The sequence below is a fragment of the Erpetoichthys calabaricus genome, chromosome 5, assembly GCF_900747795.2.
Source record: "Erpetoichthys calabaricus chromosome 5, fErpCal1.3, whole genome shotgun sequence".
Lineage (NCBI taxonomy): Eukaryota > Metazoa > Chordata > Cladistia > Polypteriformes > Polypteridae > Erpetoichthys > Erpetoichthys calabaricus.
This window is the reverse complement of record NC_041398.2, coordinates 198,353,710-198,377,730: the sequence shown is the minus strand read 5'-3', so window position 1 is coordinate 198,377,730 and position 24,021 is coordinate 198,353,710. Positions and strand designations below refer to the sequence as shown.

The 24,021-nt window shown below is 36.9% G+C and overlaps 1 protein-coding gene across 1 annotated transcript in view; it reads left to right on the top strand.

Moving 5' to 3' along the window:
* The window catches only part of LOC114652861 (rapamycin-insensitive companion of mTOR-like), a 164,283-nt gene that overhangs the window by 80,018 nt on the left and 60,244 nt on the right, over positions 1 to 24,021 (top strand). The window contains exons 7-11 of the mRNA XM_051927674.1: positions 5,833 to 5,959; positions 8,087 to 8,256; positions 15,816 to 15,883; positions 21,332 to 21,399; positions 22,573 to 22,655. Of these exons, the coding sequence (XP_051783634.1) occupies positions 5,833 to 5,959; positions 8,087 to 8,256; positions 15,816 to 15,883; positions 21,332 to 21,399; positions 22,573 to 22,655 (516 nt within the window). The remainder of the gene's footprint in view (positions 1 to 5,832; positions 5,960 to 8,086; positions 8,257 to 15,815; positions 15,884 to 21,331; positions 21,400 to 22,572; positions 22,656 to 24,021) is intronic.

Sequence of the window (24,021 nt, the reverse complement as noted above, 5' to 3'; positions counted from 1 at the left end):
TCAGTTTCACAGTTTGAATGATTTTTTCAATATGGTCAAAAATTCTCTGAAAATCTGTGTATCTTTAGTTATAGGAGACTCTGTTTGTTCATTATAGTGACTGACATGAAATTACGATCATGTTTTATATGGGAATTAGACATAAATATAGATAATTCCTAGGGGTTCACATACTTTTTAATTTGACTATATATACAGGGTAGGATTCAAAAGTAATGAGCCTTTGTTCAAAAAGACAAATTTATTGAGCAACTAATTAATAGTCTTCAAAATAGGCACCTCCTGCATCAATACACTTTTGTAAGCGGCTTTTCCATGACTCGAAGGTATCCACGTAGGCCTGCTCCAGGATGGCTGCAAGGGCTGCCTTGACATTTGCTTGGATGTCCTCAATCGAGTCGAAGCTTTTTCCTTTCAGCGCTGATTTTAAGCGTGGAAACAAGAAGAAGTGAGAAGGCGACACGTCCGGACTGTAGGGAGGCTGGGGGACGACCGGAGCGTTCACCCGGGCTAGGTAGGCGCTCACGATGAAGGCGGTGTGGCTGGGCGCGTTATCGTGGTGAAGCTTCCAGCTGTCCTTGATGTCCCTTCGCTTGCGCACGACGCTTCTTTTCAATGAGCATGGTCTTCGTCTTCAATGCGTACCATTGCTGTAACGAACTTTCCATTCCGCCGTGTAACGCACTACAGCACAGGGGTTCCCGTCAAGGCCGATCCTACCGCTCTGAAAGCTCGGAGCGGTAGGAGCTCCGTTGAGTTGTGAAGCCAACACCCACCGTCGCTGGCAAGTGGGGCGCGGCGAGGTACGTTCGCGTCAGAACAAAATGAGGCTCATTACTTTTGAATCCTACCCTGTGTGTGTATATATATATATATATATATATATATATATATATATATATATATATATATACTGTATAGAATATGTATGTGTGTGTGTGTGTGTGTGTATGTATGTATATATATATATATATATATATATATAATATTATATATAAGGAAAAATAAAACTTTGTTTTCCTGGTTCATTGCACAACCAAAAGATGGTAGAATATTTGCTACTTTTAAAACAATTCATTCTTCCTGCTATTGAATGAAATTTACCAGAATAAAAAAGACATTAAAACATTATAAGACCGCTCAAAAAATTCAAGATATGCATCATGTTTCAAAATGTCTTGTAGTACACCTTTGTCTGTGATGGACTTTTTCCTGCCTTGCACTTAAAGGTGCAGCAATAGACTATAACCAAAAAAAAATTGAGTAAGTGGGTTTGGTTGGAAGACATTACTTGGCTACATAATTTAATGACAAGTAACATATTTTCATCTTCTAAAACTGAAAAAGTTAGTTGAGAAAACATGGCTCTGAAGTTTTCTTTAACAAATTGTAATATAATTATATTTGCAGAAGTGCAAAACTGGGGGGTGGTGGTGGATTTCTTTACAGAAGGAAACCAAAAAAAACAGTTTGTGGTAAAGGTTTCTGAGAACCGTGACATTACTGCCTGGTCAAACCAAACAGCAACCGCTCAAAAAAAGTCAACGGAAGTCCAATGAGACAGGGGTCCTCTTTAATTGTAAACAACAACCCACAAGTGGTTGTCAAAAAGAAAAAAAAACATTTAAATTCCAAACATTTGTGGAATAACAGTTCTTATTCAATGCTTGTATAAATTATACATCACATTGACTGTACAGCAAAAATACGCTTGATAGGAACATATATTTTATGTGATTATTTATGTAACACACAGCAGTATCAAGTAAAGATATGCTCATTTCAGTTGTGTTCTCTATACTACAACACCTTACACGTTTGCTATTTAGTTTACTACAGATATCCAAAAGATATGCTGATTGTATTGATTGACAACTATAAATTGGCCTAGTTTGAATAGTTGTAAGTGTATTTGCATTCATTTTTCTTGTGGTCGATTGGTGCCCTGTTTAAGCACCTGTAGGTTGTAGTTTGATTCAGCAAGTTTTAAAATGCATTTTTAAACACAATTTTGGGATATTACAAAAAGGATATTAGTGAAACAAAGTAAAAGATTTATTATTAGTTCATCTTAAAATCATATTCACTTCACAATTTTAAATGTTTTTTTCAAACACAGTAAGTAAGAAAAATACATGCATTTGAAACAACAAAGCCTTAGTTTTCAATTTAGCCTGTTAGTCAAGTTTATTTTAAGACAGGCAGTTTCCCTCTAAAACCCCCATGCTCTTTGTTAGGTATGGTCTTATTGCAAAAATTATTTTTTATACACCATAACCATTTCAGTTTGTGTGCTGAAACAGCTCTGCTGTTATTGATGCTGCCTTACATCTTCAAAGATCTAAGTTCAATGCTTGTCTCCTTCACTGTTTATAAGAAATTTTCATGTTCACTCTGTTTGCTTACACTTTCTATGGCTGTTTCTGTTTCCTCCCTCCAAAATACATGTATTTGCTCAATTAGTGGTAACATGGTAGCTCAGTTGTTAGCACTGTTACCTTCTAGCTCCTGTGCTGTGAGTGTATATTTAGTGCTAGATTTTTATCTGTGTTCAATTTGCATGTTTTGCCCATGTCTTTATAGGTGTTTTTCTAGGTATGTTTCTTCTGACATTTACAGTACATGCAGTTTAGGTTGTTTCATGATACAGAAGTGTCATTTATGAGTATAACAGTGGGTGTATGCATGAGTGGGCCCAGCAATTGATTGGCACTTGTCCATACATATCTGCAAGAAAAGCCTTGCATATAATAAATATGGCGGATATTATATAACGATCCAGGATACAAACATAAAATAGTTGGAAAAGTCAACAATAAAACTACATTCTTTCATGTTTTAGATTATTGACTGTTTAACTGTATATATCTATACTATCAAAACTCTTTTTCTTTTGAAACTCCTTAGTGTTACATTTTTTCTCAAAAAAACATGTAAAAAGCATTGCATTTTTTTGGCTTGAAAAATTACATTATTTTTTTAAATCTCATCTTTCTACTGTAAAACGTGCAAAGCACTAAAAGTCAGAAATTTTAGAAAATATACTAACACTAATAATAATAATAATAGTAATAATATGCACATATGCGAGTGATGCAAGTGTCACGTTTGGATTCCCAGAATCACTTTGGAATCACTGAAGACAGATTCACTTCATCATCACTGCCGGTGAGAAGTGTTTCTTGCAAGACGCCATTATGAGGCTAGGAGAAGATGCATCTACACCATTGCATGCAAGACATGCCTATACCGTTGCCTGAGTAACGGTAGGCACTAACGCTGTTGGCACTTTTACAGCCAGAGTAAAAACCTCGGGTGTTACGAGAGACACGTCTATACCCTGTCCCAAATGACACTTGGGTCAAACGTTTTTACCACTTTTTTTACAGACCAAATAGTGCGCGGGTTTAATGCTAAGGAGATTAAGTAACCAGAAATTCCAAGTACAATGCATAAAAAGGTTGTGACATGGAAGTCCTTCCACATACTCCTCAAAAAAAAAAAAAAAAAAAAGCCATCCACTTAATTTCAACCATTGTGTAGCCTCAAACCTACAGTATGTAGTGGGGAGAGCAGAATCATTTATTGTATTAACAGAAACACTTAAGGAATTATGAATTAACTAGTCATTTAGCCCGTTACAATAACGGGCGCTAGAACAGTATAGTGCATAAACATTAGTAGGAAGAGTCTATATTAATTGGCAAGGGACTTTGACCTCATTCTTTTTGTTGGTTGTATTTTTCTTTCTTTCAGCCTTTCTTTTGTTGATGTTTACTTGCTGAGCTGACCGTTCTTCGTGGGCTGCCGCTGTGTATTGTGTCTTTAATTTTCTGTGACAGTAATACTGTCTTGTACGGCTCTATTCAATAAGGGCGCGTAGATAATTTAGTTCAAATGGCTCTGGAATATGTGAAGAGCAACAGGTGCAGATCTTTATTTACACGCGCCTTTATTTGCTGCGCCCAATTGAGGTCGTCCTTTTGAGGCTCGCCTTTTTGTGCGCGCCCTTATTGAAGGATGCCGGTGCGCGCCCTTTTTGAAGGATACCGTCTTGTACGTCCGCTGGCTTGTACGTCTGTAATATACCTTTAATTTTCTCTGGCGGTAATACAGGCGTGCGCGTCGGTAATATGCCTTTAATCTCCTCTGACAGTAATACTGGCTTGTATGTTGCTGTAATATGCGTCACTGTATTGTGTACCTTTAATTTCCTCTCGCAGTAATACTGGTTTGTATTTCCGTAAAACGCCTCTAACTTTCTCTGACAGTAATATCGCACATAGCACCGTGCCCCGCGCATGCGCACTTCACCAGAAGACACCCACACACGGACACCTGGACGCACATAGGGATTTTATATATATATAGATATTACAACCTATGTGTAGAAGAGGAGTTGAAGCAAGGTTGACTTAAGCAGGAGTGTCCATTTAATTGACCACCCTAATGTGGTGTATCACTGTACAACTGTGACAGGGGTTTGACGTTCCCTGACATCATTTCATTATCAAACTGGGCGTGGTTTCCTAGAACACTTTTGTTTTGAGCTTACACTCTGTTTGTGTGGTTTCACTAAAAATGATTAGTGCTTGCATATGCATGCACCAGTGCTGTCGAAGTACACCTTGTGCAGTTTCCTACAGTATGTCATACTCAATAGTTTCAAGATGAAGACATGCTTTGTGTAGTACTGTCAAAGTCTGTTGTCATTAAACACTAAAAAAATATATACAAAGCAAAAATGTTAATTATGAAAATCAATCAAGTTTCTGTTTTTACACTTCTCTGGAGAGTCTTGGTGGAGAGCAAAATTTGTACAGAAATATCAAGGCATTTAAAGAACTAGTAAAGAGGAGGTCATAAGCGGATTAAGATAAAAGTAGCAAAAATTTGTTAAAGGAGCTGGATGGAGAGGGAAGATGGAGGAATATACAAGAATGGTGGTCTGTCATTTGGAATTTTTAGGTTTTTAATTTTGTAACAGAAAAACTGAAGGAATTTATGCTATGACTGCAGCAGAGAAAGAGAGCAAGGTGTGGGTTAAAGTAAGGATGCACCGCAGTTTTGGCCACCAAAAATATTCTGCCATAAATATAAAAAAATGACACGTTCATGAATGAAAAAGTCATTTTTGGCCAAATCAATGACACTGTTGCTACCCTGCACAGGTTATCGATAACACTTTCAAACAGCACCTCCTATTTTATAGTGAATAAATAACAGGGTAACTACTCATATTTTGTTAAATCTATCTATACATCCATCCATTTTCAGTTCAATTTTTTCTTTCAAATGTCTTTTTGAAAAGACTGACTGCAGTAATAAAATTACTTTTCATCAAGTTGCAGTTTTATATAGTTTAAGTTTCATTGAAAGTATAGATCAGAAGTGATATTGATTTAATTCAGTGTGTATGCAATGGTACAAAAACAAAAGTGCAAAGAAATAATAGAAGAAAAGAAAGATACTTGGTATTAGGCCCAGTGTTTTCAGAAATTTGCCCTTAGCCTCGGCCAAGAACTTCCAAGAACTTTCATTTCAGTGCATTACTACTTTGAAGAAACATATTAACCACAGAAAACAACTTTCTTGGGTTATCATGACCATTCTCTGTTATTCTATCATAAACTGTATTATTGGCTATAGTTAGTTCATCTCAATACTAATGATTTTCAAAGCTTAATGATACTTAATTCTTTGAAATAAATGTTAAACATTTTTCTGTCTATCTGGGCACTCTATAACTACTTGTTTGAATGTATATCAGCAAGCTGTTTTAGTGGTTTGATTTTGAATATTAAGTTCAATACTTTATTTTTCTAACTTCAGATGATCACTGTGAATGCTGCACTTTTCCCAAGCTCCATTACCAACTCCTTAATTGCATTAGGAAATGATGGTTTACAAGAGAGGGATCGCATGGTCCGAGCATGTATTGCTATTATCTGCGAATTAGGTAAGAAATATTATTTACAGTGTTAAAAGAAAATGATTTATTAATGTTTCTTAATAGATATGTACATAAAGCAAAGGAGGTTGCTTTTTAAGACAAGATTATTCATTCTTTTTATGATGGTTTAACTATATGCTCTGACATTAATTGTAACAAGAATTTTTATATTAAAGCTGAGTGTTTGAGAGGTCTCTCTTAGATTATTTTAGTCAGCATGTGAGCTAGATTTGATTTGATGGAATAATCTGCTTTTGCTAAATCAAAAGATTAAGTTTTCACAATATATTGGTAAATTTCAGACATATAAATAACGTAACTGTTTGATTGCTTCTGTAAAGTCATGTAATATCTTTAACCCCACTGCTTGCTTATTGTCTTATCTTGCTGAATGAGAAGAATTTGTAACGCATGTTCTTTCACTCAGTGGGAAAATTACGTCTTTTTTTAAGTTGATAAAAGATCACATTCTTAGAATTTGGCAAGAATTCATTAATGTTTTATTAAAATAAACAAGGTGGACTTCTGTTATTGTTTTTGATGCCTTTTGTTTTTATAACTCTACAGATCTGGTAGGGATTGAGTGATGTTATTTGTATGATTTTTTTTTTTATTTGATATGGTATACAAATGTATGGAAGTAGTGATTGCTGTGTCTAATTCCCTGTGAGCAACTCATAAAATTAATACAATATTAAAAGCAAGTATGTGTCTACAAAATGTCAAAATCTAGATCTTAACTCCAAGGAAATGCCGGGGAACTACCAGAAGCAAGCTTTTCAAACTAAAACATTTACAGTATTACTCTGTTAATGAATTTAATTTTGCCATGTATTAATGTCCAGTAGTTCTTTTTCAAATGTATGGGTGGCTGTTGGAGAAATGTAAAAGCATTTAGTTGCAGGTTTTTTTAACTAAAGGTGGTGCAACCAGTTTTTGTTGGGATGGGGTAAATTGCTTTTCCACACAGGAAATACATTGGCATTATTTGTTTTGATAACTTTTGGCTACTTACTGTGGGTTTCCTTTTTCTATTAATATTATTCTAGTAATACTCAGTGTCATAAAATATTGAATTTCTAAAATGTGACCAGTACTGTCCTCAGCCCTACTCCCAGCCCTCCTGTATGAAAATATTGAAGTTTTTTTTGTAAATTTGCTCAGACATAATCTTAATAAATAATTTACCCCAAAGCTCTTTATTATGAGTTTTAATCTCAAAAGATCCTTTCACAAGTACAAAGAAGAAATTCTTGTTTTAGTAATTCTGGGAATTGACTGGGATTTATTGGAAGTTAATAAATTCATATATACCTGGATGACCCATTAGTTTCCTGGGTTGATGGTGTTTATGACATGGTCACTTCACTTCTGTTTCTAAACCATGGGATGCTACCAATACCTTTGTTGGTGCCAAATACTATCTGTGAAGTAGGCAGCATCCGGTAATAAATGGGTATATCCATTCTTGACTCTACTTGGAAAAAATAACTCTTTATATTTAAATATTTTTCTATTTAATCAAATAATTTAAGAAAAAAGTATCTCAAATTAAGTAAGACTGTCATTTATTATTATCCAATCTCTTAAAATTGGCTTAGTTTAATCAGTATCAGACCGATGAAATTCCAGGGAATTATACTAGGTCATAAGCTATAACATTACAGGGTTTATTTTCCGGAGATTCCTTACCTTTCTTTTTTTGCACATTCACTAATTCTAGGAACGTATCAGTAAATTACTGGTAAAACTTGACATGCATGACAGGTGTCAATATAAGAATTATTTTTTCCAATTATTGTTTCATGCAGGGTCCCTGGCTCTGCCTGGCATGGGGACACCTACTAAATTTTGGAATGAAACATGGCCTGTGGTGTATAGGGTATATTCCCCTATACAAATCTTGAATCTATGTAGGATTTGGTGGAGGCAGGTTCAACAGTGTGGATTTGATACCAGACAAACTCTCTCACACACACATATAAGAACACAATAAGCTTTCTATATTAGACTTCTGGCAGATTGTAAAACCATGTTATAAAAATATCACTTTTGTTCAGTACCTTTTGTGGACACTTTGTAATTTTTTAGTAGTAGAAGTGTAATGAATTTCTCTTATTTATATTTTTTCAGCACTTCAGAATCCAGAAGTTGTAGCCCTGAGGGGAGGATTGAGCACCATTTTAAAGAATGTAATTGACTGCCAGCTCAGCAGAATAAATGAGGCTCTGATCACAACAATTTTGCACCTTCTTAATCACCCAAAGACACGACAATATGTGCGTGCTGATGTAGAATTAGAGGTATGTTATAGCAGTTTGTGGTTATTGACTTAAATTTTTAATTGTGTTCAATATTTGAATAAAGTGACATTTATTATTGTGTATTAGACATATTTACTTGTTTTCATCCATCCATTATCCAACCCGCTATATCCTAACACTGGGTCACGGGGGTCTGCTGGAGCCAATCCCAGACAACACAGTGCAAGGCAGGAACAAATCTCCGGGCAGGGCGCCAGCCCACCACAGGGCACACACACACCAAGCACACACTAGGGTTTAGGATTGCCAATGCACCTAACCTGCATGTCTTAGGGCTGTGGGAGGAAACTGGAGCACCCGGAGGGAACCCACACAGACACGGGGCGAACATACAAACTCCAAGCAGGGAGGACCCAGGAAGCGAACCCAGGTCTCCTTACTGCGAGGCAGCAGCGTTACCACTGCGCCACCATGCTGCCCTTTACTTGTTTTATTTATTACTATTATTTAGTGTATACTCTTTTATTTATTCCATATCTAATGTATAAGACTTGTTTATGTAAAAAGAAATTTTATTTATTTAATGTACATAAGATACACTATTCAAAAACATAAAATTATTTGTAGAATGTAATTACACAAAGACTCCAATTATATGCATATCTTTTTCTAAATTCATACTAAACTTTTCCAGTTAGTCATTTTTCTGAACATGTTGTTAATGCACTGTACAAATTCTAAATTGTTCTTATTTCTGCATTTCTTGTTACCTTAACAATATGTTTAAGACCTTATATATACCGTATTTAAATAAAATGTACTGCCTCCTTTTCACAAAAAATTTCTGTTTCTACTTTCATGGCATTAATACAAAGCATTTCATTATTTCCAAAAATTCTTATCCAGCCTGTTTTATGGGTCCTCATAACATATTTCAGATGCTTTATTTTGTAGCAATATGACATTTACGTTGCACCCACACTTGTGCAAAACTAAAATTTTAGGGAAACTTGCTTCTGCTTTTTAAAGTTTCACTTTGTTCAATTTGTTTTTCTGAAGTTTTGAGTGTAGAGGTTTATCAAACAGTTTCTAGCAGCTTCTATTTAGCATAATAAGGAGTTGTGGGACTGGAAGTGTAAGGTGAAGAAACTGTACTGGTCCCTATGCTGTGCTATATTTTATTCATATCTACAGCTGTGCAGATAATTTACATTGTAATGATCTCCTGTTTTTAATGACTTTTTTTTCTTTTAAATACGCTAAAACTTACCGTCATATAAAAAAGTTTGGGAACCCCTCTCAGCCTGCATAATAATTTACTCAACTTTCAACAAAAAAGATAACAGTGATATGTCTTTCATTTCCTAGGAACATCTGAGTACTGGTGTGTTTTCCAAACAAAAACAAAAAGATTTTTAGAGAAGCAGTATTTAGTTGTATAAAATTAAATCAAACGTGAAAAACTGGCTGTGCAAAAATTTGGGTACCCTTGTAATTTTGCCGATTTGAATGCATGTAACTGCAACTCCAAATTGGTTGGATTAGCTCATTAAGCCTTGAACTTCATAGACAGGTGTGTCCAATCATAATAATAATAATAATAATAATACATTTTATTTAATAGGTGCCTTTCTTATCACTCAAGGTCACCTTACAATAAAGTTAAACACAATTAATAAAATAAAAACAAGAAAATGATAAATCACAAAGCAATAATTCGTAAACAAACAAATATGACAGGCAGTAACAGTGTAGAATTCACAATTGATATGCCAGCCTGAAAAGATAAGTTTTAAGAGTAGTTTTAAACTGTGCTATTGAATCAAGCTGATAAATATGAGAGGGAAGAGAATTCCAGAGTTGAGGAGCACTATGAGAGAATGCTCGAGCTACCATAGAACTGAGTTTGATGTGTGGTACAGAAAGTAGAGCTGCAGATGAAGATCTGAGTAAGCGAGAGGGAGTGTAAATATGGAGGAGATCAGTGAGGTAGGGAGGAGCAAGGTTTTGGAGAGCTTTAAATGTTCAGAGCAGTATTTTGTATTGTATTCTGTAGTTAACAGGGAGCCAGTGAAGTTGAGAGAGAATAGGTGTAATATGTTCAGTGGATTTAGAACAGGTTATTATCCTGGCAGCAGAATTTTGAATAAGCTGTAAGCGATTAATAAGTTTTTGTGGAATGCCAGATAGAATAGCGTTACAGTAATCTATATGTGAGGTGACTATGGCATTAACCAATACTTCAGTATTATGCTGGATAAGAACAGGGCGAAGTCTAGAAATATTTCAGAAAGGGAAGAAGGCAGTCCGAGAAATGGTACTTACTGTGTATGGGAAGAAAAAGAGTGAGTACTGTCAAGAATAATGCCCAGGCTGTTAACTTGGGAAGAAATATTTGTGTTAATATTGTTGATTAAAATATAAGAATGGTTAACCTTAGCAAGTGTAGATTTAGAGCCAATGAGGAGCACCTCAGTTTTATTGCTGTTTAGTTGGAGAAAATTGTGAGTCATCCATGTCTTTATGTCTTGGAGAAATGCCATAAGGGCATCTGGAGGGAGAACAGAAGTGGATTTAGTGGATCGATATAGCTGTGTGTCATCAGCATAGCAATGAAACTTAATACCATTGTGCCGGAAGATATTACCTATTGGGAATATATAAATGAGAAAAAGAAGCGGCCCCAAAACAGAACCCTGCGAATCTCCCAGAGTAACGACTACCTTCTCAGATTTAAAGCCCTTTATTTGAACAAATTGCTTCCTATCCGTGAGGTAGGAAGAAAACCACTGAAGGACAAAGCCACAGACTCCAAAACTAGCTAGATGTTTCAAAAGTATCTGATGGGATATGGTGTCAAATGCAGAGCTGAGGTCAATAAGCACAAGAATTGATAAAAGTCCCATGTCAGCTGCCCGGAGAAGATCATTTGTGATTTTGACCAGGGCAGTTTCTGTGCTGTGTTTAGGGCGAAACCCAGATTGAAACTGTTCAAAAAGGTTATTTTTTGAAAGGTGGGACTGGAGTTGGGAGGCAACTAACTTTTCAAGAATTTTGGATATAAATGGAACATTTGAAATAGGCCGATAATTGTTAAGGATATTTGGGTCTAAACCAGGTTTTTTTCAGAATTGGAGTAATTGAGGCTGTTTTTAGTGAGAGGGGGACCATAGCTGTAGTAAGGGAAGAGTTAACTATAGTAGTTATCATGGGGGAAATATGTGACAGACAAGGCTTAACAAAGCTTGTAGGTATTGGATCTAATTGGCATGTGGAAGAATTAGATTTTGTTACAAGCTCAGAGATATTATTTTCAGCTGGTAAACTGAAATTGGAGAATAGGGTGGTTAGTAAGGGAACATGGGTGATAGTGGTGAGTATGTCATTTTCTGCAGAAATACAGTGCATCCGGAAAGTATTCACAGCGCATCACTTTTTCCACATTTTGTTATGTTACAGCCTTATTCCAAAATGGATTAAATTCATTTTTTTCCTCAGAATTCTACACACAACACCCCATAATGACAACGTGAAAAAAAGTTTACTTGAGGTTTTTGCAAATTCATTAAGAATAAACAAATTGAGAAAGCACATGTACATAAGTATTCACAGCCTTTGCCGTGAAGCTCGAAATTGAGCTCAGGTGCATCCTGTTTCCCCTGATCATCCGTGAGATATTTCTGCAGCTTCATTGGAGTCCACCTGTGGTAAATTCAGTTGATTGGACATGATTTGAAAAGGCACACACCTATCTATATAAGGTCCCACAGTTGACAGTTCATGTCAGAGCACAAACCAAGCATGAAGTCAAAGGAATTGTCTGTAGACCTCCGAGACAGGATTGTCTCGAGGCACATATCTGGGGAAGGTTACAGAAAAATGTCTGCTGCTTTGAAGGTCCCAATGAGCACAGTGGCCTCCATCATCCGTAAGTGGAAGAAGTTCGAAACCACCAGGACTCTTCCTAGAGCTGGCTGGCCATCTAAACTGAGCGATCAGGGGAGAAGGGCTTTAGTCAGGGAAGTGACCAAGAACCCGATGGTCACTCTGTTAGAGCTCCAGAGGTCCTCTGTGGAGAGAGGAGAACCTTCCAGAAGGACAACCATCTCTGCAGCAATCCACCAATCAGGCCTGTATGGTAGAGTGGCCAAACGAAAGCCACTCCTTAGTAAAAGGCACATGGCAGCCCGCCTGGAGTTTTCCAAAAGGCACCTGAAGGACTCTCAGACCATGAGAAAGAAAATTCTCTGGTCTGATGAGACAAAGATTGAACTCTTTGGTGTGAATGCCAGGCGTCACGTTTGGAGGAAACCTGGCACCATCCCTACAGTGAAGCATGGTGGTGGCAGCATCATGCTGTGGGGATGTTTTTCAGCGGCAGGAACTGGGAGACTAGTCAGGATAAGGGGAAAGATGACTGCAGCAATGTACAGAGATATCCTGAATGAAAACCTCCTCCAGAGCGCTCTTGACCTCAGACTGGGGCGACGGTTCATCTTTCAGCAGGACAACTACCCTAAGCACACAGCCAAGATATCAAAGGAGTGGCTTCAGGACAACTCTGTGAATGTCCTTGAGTGGCCCAGCCAGAGCCCAGACTTAAATCCGATTGAACATCTCTGGAGAGATCTTAAAATGGCTGTGTACCGATGCTTCCCATCCAACCTGATGGAGCTTGAGAGGTGCTGCAAAGAGGAATGGGCGAAACTGGCCAAGGATAGGTGTGCCAAGCTTGTGGCATCATCTTCAACAAGACTTGAGGCTGTAATTGCTGCCAAAGGTGCATCGACAAAGTATTGAGCAAAAGCTGTGAATACTTATGTACATGTGATTTCTCAGTTTTTTTATTTTTAATAAATTTGCAAAAACCTCAAGTAAACTTTTTTCATGTTGTCATTATGGGGTGTTGTGTGCAGAATTCTGAGGGAAAAAGTTAATTTAATCCATTTTGGAATAAGGCTGTAACATAATAAAAGGTGGAAAAAGTGATGCACTGTGAATACTTTCAGGATGCACTGTAGAGGAGTCAAGTTGCTGGTGGATTTTTTCCATTTTTGAGTTGAAGAAATCCAAAAAAGTGCAGCAGTATTTAACAGAGATTAACATGATTTAACAATCATAAGAAAAGGTAGTAAAAGGTGATCAGTTGCAAGTTGTGCTTCCCTTTGACTCTCCTCTGCAGCGTGACAGCATGGGATCCTCAAAGCAACTCTCAAAAGATCTGAAAACAAAGATTGTTCAGTATCATGGTTTAGGGGAAGGCTACAAAAAGCTATCTCAGAGGTTTAAACTGTCAGTTTCACCTGTAAGGAATGTAATCAGGAAATGGAAGGCCACAGGTACAGTTGCTGTTAAACCCAGGTCTAGCAGGCCAAGAAAAATACAGGAGCGGCTTATGTGCAGGATTGTGAGAATGGTTACAGACAACCCACAGATCACCTCAGAAGACCTGCAAGAACTTGCTGCAGATGGTGTATCTGTACACCGTTCTACAATTCAGCACAATTTTCACAAAGAACATGTGTATGGCAGGGTGATGAGAAAGAAGCCCTTTCTTCACTCACGCCATAAACAGAGTCACTTGTTGTATACAAATGCTCATTTAGACAAGCCAGATTCATTTTGGAACAAAGTGCTTTGGACTGATGAGACAAAACTGGAGTTATATGGTCATAACAAAAAGAGCTTTGCATGGCAGAAGGAGAACACCACATTTCAAGAAAAAGACCTGCTACCTACTGTCAAATTTGGTGGAGGTTCCATCATGCTGTTGGGCTGTGTGGCTAGTTTAGGGATTGGGGCCCTTGTTAAAGTTGAGGGTCGGATAAATTCAACCCAATATCAACAAATTCTTCAGGATAATGTTTAAGCACCAGTCACAAAGTTGAAGTTACGCAGGGGTTGGATATTCCAACAAGACAATGACCCAAAACACAGTTCAAAATCTACAAAGGCATTCATGCAGAGGGAGAAGTGCAATGTTGTGGAATGGCCGTCACAGTCCCCTGACTTGAATATCATCGAAAATCTATGGGATGATTTGAAGCAGGCTGTCCATGCTCGGAAGCCATCAAATTTAGCTGGAGAAATTTTGTATAGAAGAATGGTCAAAAATACCTCCATCCAGAATCCAGACACTCATCAAAGGCTATAGGAGGCATCTAGAGGCTGTTATATTTGCAAAAAGAGGCTAGGCTAAGTATTGATGTAATATCTCTGTTGGGGTGCCCAAATTTATGCACCTGTCTAATTTTGTTATGATGCATATTGCATATTATTTCTGTTAATGCGAATAAACTTAATGTCACTGCTGAAGTACTACTGTTTCCATAAGGCATGTCATATATTAAAAGGAAGTTGCTACTTTGAAAGTTCAGCCAATGATAAACAAAAATCCAAAGAATTAAGAGGAGTTCCCAAACTTTTTCATATGACTGTAACTGATATTGCCAGTACAGTGGAACCTCTAGATAAGAGTTTAATTCGTTCCAGCACTGAGCTTGTATAGCGAATTTCTCGTATCTAGAACAAACTTCCCCATTAAAAATAATTGAAATCCAGTTAATCCGTTCCGCACCCCAAATATATTAACATAAAAATCAATTTTCCTAACAAATAACACTGATAAATTATATATACTGTAGTCTACCTTTAATAAATAACACTGGTAAATAATATAACTGATTATTAAAAGAATCAAAACAGGTGTCCAAAGTGCAGTAGAGCATTCAATAAATCTTTAAATAAATAATCCTTAAAACAGTTGTGAAGTGGAGGTTTAAAATACACAAGAATAAGAATCCTTTAACACGAGGTTAAAACGTCAAAAGGATGCAGTCTTTGTAAAACAGATGACAATCGCCGGTGCTTCTTCTCTGTTAGCGTCTCACCTGCGGGCTCTGCAACAGGCGAGACACTCTTAATGCAGCTGACCTTCTCTACACCGTCCTGCTTCAGCTGTTTGGCTCGCCTATTCAGCTCACTGTTCAGCTACACGCGAGCCTGCACTCGCTCTCCCGCACCGACTGCCTTCCTTCTCCTTCGCCTTCTCCTTTTCTCTCTCTCTCTCTCTCTCTCTCTCTCTCTCTCTTTTCTTTTACTTCTTCTCCCCCTTAACCGGCTCGCGCTTCTCTATATATGCAGGGAGGACATGGCAGCTGCACCCCATCAGCCACAGGAACAATCATGGATGTGGGCAGTTTCCCTCCTGTGCACTTAGGTGAGAAACGCAGACACCGCAGATCGCCCTGCGGCTCGCTACTGCTACCACGCCCCCTCGCTAAGCCGCGAGCTATACCCACAGCCTGGCTCGTGGCTCGTTACGCGAGCCAATGCTCGCATTTAGATCTGAATTTTTCGCTCATACTTTCCTCGTATTTTGAATTTCTCGTATACAGAGGTGATCGTATCTCGAGGTTCCACTGTATTTGTGGCAAGACCAATGCAGTAAAAACAAACCTCATTTTTGTTTTATTTGTAGCCTTCATATATTCTTGATCTTCACAATATCAACTTGAATATTTGTTTTATGAGTATTCATCTCATTGAATCCAGCTTATTTTGCAAAACGATAACATTTTTTTGTCTTTCTGTTACAGCAAATTTTAGCACCTTACACAGATTTTCACTACAGACATAACCCAGATACAGCTGAAGGGCAGGTCAAGTAAGTACATTGATCCATGCAGTTGTGGTAGTTTATTGTGATTGTTAATGTTTTTTTTAAATATCAGATACATTCTTAATAATTAATAACTGTCTTTTCAGGTGCTTTCCTTACCATTTAAAAATGAGTTATTGTTGTTTTATATGTAATGCAATTTTGCAGTGTAGTCAGGAATTTCACTTGTGTCTGTTCAACAATTATATATATTTCACAGTTTCTTTCGGAAAGTAATCTATTTTGACCCATGCATGTTTTCACTAGAGTAGGATTTTTCTGACTACCTTTTAAAATGTGTATTGGTAGCAGTGACAATTATGCAGTGCTAAACACAATATGATACATATCACAATTCAACTATCCACACTGCAATATTTTTCGTTTACATTTGCATAGTATTATGTCAGATTTTAAAAAGGTAAACTTGATTGAACCACTTTTTTGTAGACTTTTGTGATCAGAAAATTCAACACTTTTTTGTAGCATAAAACATGCTATATTTAATAATGTTGAACAACTGTTTTTGATGTAGCATCGTTTCACAGTGAATGCCATCTCAAGGCAACTCTACTTCTCTATCCATTACACCTCACTGTTAGATACCCAGCTAGGTTTTTTTTTTAAAGGCCCAAGCTATTTCAGAAAAATTGTTGTGTTTTTTCACTTTCTCCAGCACATATGATTTATGGAATTTGTTTAGTAATTATTTATGTTGTTGTAGTTAACGTAATATGATATTCTCACAGCAGCTTAATCCAGTTCAGTTTTGTGGGTGGCAGGAGTCTATCCAAGTAGCATTAGGTGACAGACATTGTCAGCAGGCACAAAATGACAATACTCATAGTTTTATAGGGACAGATGTTGGTACTCAAATGAAACCATTCACAAAGACTGCCCAGTGTCACCACAAGAAAAACTGTAAAAATCAATATAAGAAATGAAAATTAGTCATTTATGAAAGAGAAACAAATTGTAATAAATCCAGTCTGGGGGATAGGAATCGGACAAATAATGTGCCTATAATTCGTATAAATGAGCATACAGAGGTTGGCAATCCCATAGACTTTTTTGAAGAAGTTGTGACTGATTGTATTTTCCAGTGAGTGTGATATTTCTATAGCAATTGAAAGTTTTCACAGGGTGTATCCTCCCTATAGAATTACTTATGTGCTTGGCCCATGATTGTAAGATTTTGTAAATATGCTGACCAGTTGACACATCTCAGGGAGGCTCACAAAACCCATAATCGATCATTTGAAGGCAAGCAAAGGTTCGTTTCCAGTTTTAGCACCGCCACAGCTAAAGCTAGGAAGGGAATGCCTCTCATAGTGAAAAGAGATTGTGAAGTTGGTTTACAGCTATTTCTTTTATAAACAACTTGTCTTAAGCTATTAAATCCATTTAGAAATGTGATTTATGATCACCTGATGAAAGATCAATTGAAAATTTTCAAGCCACTGTTTTTTCTCTTAATAGTTGCCACTTCAACTGTATATGTATTGTAAGAATGGACGTTGTATAGCGCCCGACCCGGCACAGATTGGACATGGAAGGCGCGTGTAAAATAAAACAAATACTTTTTATTTTCTTTCCCTGTGGACACATGTCTTCCCCGTGACCCACAGGCAATACACAGTCCCAGATAAAGCACACCAGTACAGCAAGCACTCTTCTTCTCCTTCTTGGCACCACCACTCCTCCCAAGCAACCTTGTCCTCCTCCACCCAACTTTGACCGCTGAGTGTTGGTTGCTGGCTCCTTTTATATTTCACCCGGAAGTGCTCCAGGTGTTTGATCACCGAGTTCCGGCTGCACTTCTGTGTGTAATGCATACGCTGCCCACATGGGCTCGGAAGTCCCAAACACAGCACCCCCTGGCGGTGCCTGCGGGACCCATCAGGGCTGCACCTAACTCCTTTTCCCAGGGAGCCCTGTGGGAAACCGAGGCACTGCTCCACCCCAGGGAGGTGGCCATCTAGCGTCCAGGGGGAGGTATTGCAGTGTCCAGGGCTGCTCCCCCTGAATGTAGTGTGCAGGGGCGCCCCGGCTGGGCATGGACGCCAGCTGCCTGCCACAATATATATATATATACCATAATAAACTTCATCCTCAGTTTTTTCCAGTGCTTACAATGCCTTCTCTACTCTTATATCCTGTCTTTTAAGACCCTGTGGTGATAAACATACTGGAGGTCTGATTGTATTGTTATTTTGGATCCTGTCTCGATTTTTGCTATTCTCTTTTGTTTCTTATTTAACTATATTTGGTCACCACTTTATTATCGGTGGTAATCAGATTGAGCTTGCACTGAAAGACTACTGCTTTCACCTTCCAGGTGCTGCAGGTGACCGTGGCACTGACACATAAAGTATTTGAACTTCAGAGGCCATGTGCTACATAACTGTCTTGCACATCTGGAACATATGGGTCTTGAATTGAATGTTAAAACTTCAAGAGTCCTTGATTGTCCCCAGCAGGAAAAATAGACATTGTCTTCTTGCCAAAACTTAGTCTGTTTCCTAAAAGTGCACCTGGATTTTGAGACAAATGTTACTTTGTAGCTGCATCTGCCTTGGCTAATTTTCATAACTAAGATAAAGGTCACTTCCTGGAAAGTTTAGGATCTGGGCTTAAATGTGAAAAAGATTAAGTGTCCTTAAACCCCTCTGGCAGGAGAAAATATACATTGATTTTCTATATGAATTTAAGCTTTTAGCTAAAGATGTGCTCCGTTTTTGAAACAAATAGGTTTGTAGCTGTATCTACCCCAACTAGATCTCAAGAATATGTGGTGTTAATTCTACTGTGGTGTAGAGTGTGACTTAAAATTGATGTTGCTATTTGCTTTTAGAAATTAATGGTAAAAAAAAATTGCACTATGTGTTACATATTGCTTGAAAAATTACTACTGCTCTTTATTGCTGCTAAATTTAACCAGTCAAATTTTAAAAGAATTTGAATTCTCAGCATTGATAAAAATTCCTACAGTATATGAATTCCCTTTTAGATAAATTCCCTTTCCGTGTTCATCAATGTACTCTTCATTCCATATGTTCTTTTCTACAAGTCCAATTTAAATTTGGTTGACTTTTTGTGACTTATGGAAAAACTCCTTTAAAACAAAATACTCTGTGTTCTAACGTTGTCATTCCTAAATAAGCTACATTTTTAATTCCCAGTTGTCTACCTTCTCTGTCACACATGCCTCTTTTGTCCTTGCAACTGTATGTACTAGCACACACTGTGATATCTTTTGACTCCAGGCTCATAACATTTCAGTATCTAAGATTAATGTTTCCTTTTCCTTCTTTATTCTTATTTTACCTCTCAAAGACAAGTAGAGTTACATTAACATCTCCTCTTTTCTTTTATTATCTCTTTGTACTTCTTCTCATTTTTTTTGCCCCATTCAAAGCATCTTACCATATTTTATAAGGTTTTGCTTAAAGCAGCTTACAAGACTTTACTTCTACATTTAATTTGGCAAAATGACCTCCTATTTTCTTCATTCTCTTCTAGAAACTCCAGTCATAATTATAATGAGCTGCATATATCTTAGAAATATTTTGCTGTGATATTGACTGCTAACCCATTATACTGCTATTGTTCTTTAGGTTCACTTAATGTATTTCTCTACATGCTTTGAAATTGTTCTGCTCCTTCTGTTCCTTTGTTTCTTTCTTCAGTGCTCTACTAACATTTATAACAAGTTGGTTGTTTTCAAATTTATATCTACTCTGCCCAGAAACTTTTGGTTGTGTTGGATTATTAATAATATTAATTATATATAATCCTGAATTGTGAAGTGACATAAATACAGTAGATTATATAATATAAATAAATTATCTTCATTTTCCCTTTTTAATATACCATAAAAATATGTTGTCCATCCATCCATCCTCTTCTGCTTATCCGAGATCGGGTCACGGGGGCAGCAGCTTGAGCAGAGATGCCAAGACTTCCCTCTCCCTGGCCACTTCTTCTAGCTCTTCCGGGAGAATCCCAAGGCATTCCCAGGCCAGCCGAGAGACATAGTCCCTCCAGCGTGTCCTGGGTCTTCCCCGGGGCCTCCTCCCGGTTAGACGTGCCCAGAACACCACACCAGGGAGGCGTCCTGGAGGCATCCTGATCAGATGCCCAAGCCACCTCATCTGACTCCTCTCGATGCGGAGGAGCAGCGGCTCTACTCTGAGCCCCTCCCGGATGACTGAGCTTCTCACCCTATCTTTAAGGGAAAGCCCTTATGTTGTATATTTTTGTTTTGTCTTGTTAGAGTTCTATCTTACTCTACTTTTCCCTTTTGTATTCTTTAATAATGTGAATTTCCCCTTGGAATTTATAAAGTATCTATCTATCTGTCTGTCTAATATGTAGCCTTTATCAAAATGCCTCAAATCTCATAGACAAAACACTGTTTATAAGGTATTGTACTTTATAACTTCTCCCCACTTTCCCTTCTGCATCTATATCCTCAGGCAATTACACAGAATTAAAAACTAGCAGGAGTTAAGTTACATTTTTAAACAATATATTATTGATAATATTCATAAAATAATAACAATAAGCTAAGTACAAGTGAATATTGGCAACCATACAAACTGATAAATGCTGATGTGTACTTTCAGGTGGCACAGAGACTTGTTAGTTACTTATATGTCTTTAGTTAAGTCATCATTCCTGGCTTTCTTCAGGACAGGCCGCATGCCTGTCTCAATATGGCTGCTGAGCTGTGCTCTTCAGTGTAATGTCCTTTTCATTGTAATGTTGAGAGGGAGAGAAACGGAGGGTAGAGCAACCAAATGTATACACTGTCTGTTCAAATCCTACAGCCAATAAGGTGTCGTGGTGTGGAATGGCCTCTGATTCAAAACCAAGCAGCCAACTTTAGACCAGTTGAATTCTGGTGCGACACATCCCCCATTTACTGGCTTATTTTCACACCTGCCCCCAAAAATGATTTGTTGAGTGAAGCTTTCCAGCCAGGTAGTTTGGCTTTCCTGTGGTGTTGATTGAGAGAGAATGTCTTGCAGAGAATTATTTGCCAGACTGGTTTTAGGCACTTCCCCCAACCTTGCAATAAAATCCTAAGTCAGTCCCAAAGACTTTGTGAGGGGTGCGGGGGGGTATGGGCAGGAGTTCTTTTAACATCAAAGCATTGCTGTTCTCATGAATTAAACACTAATATTACATTTGCTTTGTCTGACTTACAGATAAATACATACATATAAAATATTTCTCAATTTACATACATTTCACACCACTATGTGTAGTTTTATAGTATTAGTATTGCCATGCGCACAGAGTACAGTGTATCAGTATGTTATGTACATTAGGTTAAATTCTCAAGTACAGAGTTTGCACTACATTATTGTTATCAGATTTTTTTTGTTTTATTGTATACAAATGCAATATGTTGGAGTAAATTGTCTGTTTTAAATTCTTTGTTTTCAGAGAAGACCGAGAAGCCCGATTTGTGGCTAGCAAAATGGCAATAGTGGCAGCTTTCCGTTCTTGGTCAGGTAAGTGATTTAAGACTCTTTTGTACTTCATTTTGTATATATACTGCACTTATTAGTCAACTGACTATCGGCCACAGGCAGGCAGCCTGCTGTCCCATCCCCCACCAAGGTACCTGAAGACAGACACAATATACTCACAGCTGAAGTTTGTTTTTCTGAGAGTGAGGTGTCTGGAATTGTATAGGAAAATAATTTAGCGTTATATGAAATACTGTACATACATTTTATGTGTGTTTCGTGTCTATCAATCTGTATAAATGTAGGATAAATGATGAACACATGACTGAAACAGAAATGCTTTTATATATTACAGTATTCACGATGTTGACATGAAATGTTGACGTGCAGTGTATAATGTAAGACTGAAGCCCATATATCAAAAGGTATAATATAACCAGCAACATCTTGATTAAGAAGTAGCAGTTCTCACCCCTGCACCAGCAAAGCAGATATACGTGAGGTTGCCGCATTTCCCCTGTGAAAGACGCAAACACACAAATGCATGCAAATCCATGGCTTTGAAATGCAAACGTTCACACACAAAAACACATTTTTTCTCTAATAAAATAAATCTTGTAAGTGTATAATGGAATTTCACTGACATGGGCACCAATAGGTGATTTGCTATGTCATTGACTTTAGCAGCTTGGACTTGATCTTAAACACTTTAAGTACCACTAACTTATATTAAACATATTTTCTTTTAACTAGATAAATTTATTTCTTATTGATTTTTACATTTTTGTAATGAAAAGGAAAGGCATTGAACCAATATGTTATTTATATTTCAATTTAATTCCTTATGTTTTTACAATTTATTTTAATAAATAAGAGAGGAGGTTGAAACTATACACTGCTTAATTTCTTATTTTATTATGCTACTTGTGAAACTAAATAAGTTGTACTATTCTGATAATGGAAAATGTTACAAGCATTTTGTATGTTTTGCAAATTGTCCGTAGTTGTTTATGAAAATGCTCCTGGATTTCAGGTGGTTAAAGCAAAAATGCCCCACAACCTCAATTATTTCCTGCCCTGACTTTAGTGAATGACTTCTATAGTATTTATTTAGTTTTCTTGTAACTTCTGTATAGAAAATTCTTTTAAAGTACTACTATTTAACATTTTACACTTGTTTTGCTTTGTATCTCTTCTTGTTTGTTTACTATTTAGGAATTATTAACCTGTGTAAGCCAGGTAACTCTGGAATCCAGTCTTTGCTTGGTTTGCTTTGTATACCAAATATGGAAGTACGGGTAAGTAATTTTTTTTTTTCAAAATATAATTTTTACCTTGCACTGGAAATTATTCAATCTTAACATTTTTGTATAGGGTGAACAGTTTCTTTGTTGTTTTTGCATTACTTTGAATAAAATCAGGAAATACTGCATGTCAATTAGTATGGTTTTGTACAGTTTCTAAAATTAACATAATTGCAAGATCGGAAGCATCTGTATTCTTTTTATATATAATATTGTAAATGTATGTGGACACGTCCTCTGTATTTATTTTTTTCTTTTTCAAAAGGAAAAACTGTTATGTGTTGTCATAGGTCCTTTGCACACTAGTACTCCAAACAGATTTTGGAGAGATTTAAAAATAAGGTTACAATCAAAACATTTTTCAATGTTGGCTGACACAAGTAGATGATATAAAAAGCATTAGGTGCACTTTTATTTTGGCACATATCAGATTCTGTTGACAGCTTTTAATATTAGTTTGTTACCCCTGTATCAGATAAGATCTACTGGTAAGACAACAAGAAAACATCTGTCATAAATTAGTTGTTGTGATCGCCCCCTACTGTTTTTTAAATAAGTTCTCTGTGGTTACACAGACTCCTGGCTTGTGTGATTTTTTTATATATCTTGTACTTGTACAGTATAGTTATTGCTAAAATTTTCAAATTTCAAAATTTTGTCTACTTTTTTGATCAATGAGTGTAAACATCTACATGTTATCCATCTGGAAAACAATTGTCACAGGTTAGGTTGGAATGTGAGTGAGAAAAAGGCCTTACAATTGTTCTAATTAAGGAATGGGATAATCCTGATTTTTTTTTTATACAAATTTCATAGAGTTTCTATTCTTGTTGTCATTTGTTTGCATTGTTTTTCCATACTGCATGTCTACATATAATTCATTTTAATGTCTTTAAAGCTTCTTTTGCAAATAATAATAATTAGGACTTTAACACTGTTAACTCACTGGAGGCTTTGATTTGGGTAAGAGAGAGATCCATTATTTATTATGAGGTTTTTTTTCACAGAGCCATTGAGAGATATTGTTAGTGGGACTTTCAAGTCAGCAGACATTCATGTGAACAGAGTCAGCTTGATTTCCCCAAAACACAACATAATTTAACTGCAGTTTTCAAATCTGTAGCCAATACATTGCTGTAGCTATCAACAGAACACAAGAAATTATTTAATTATATTTCAGTGTCTAAATTATGCATGTACAGTAATAAACAACATGCTTCACATTACATTTTATGGTGTAAGTCTTCAAAAGCAAAGGTGATTTTATTAAAAGAGGTGATTAGTGGCTAAAGTGGGGTTTCCCTCAGTTTGTTGGTAGCAATGACATTTGATTTATCCATCTTATGGTGGAAGCAACTGC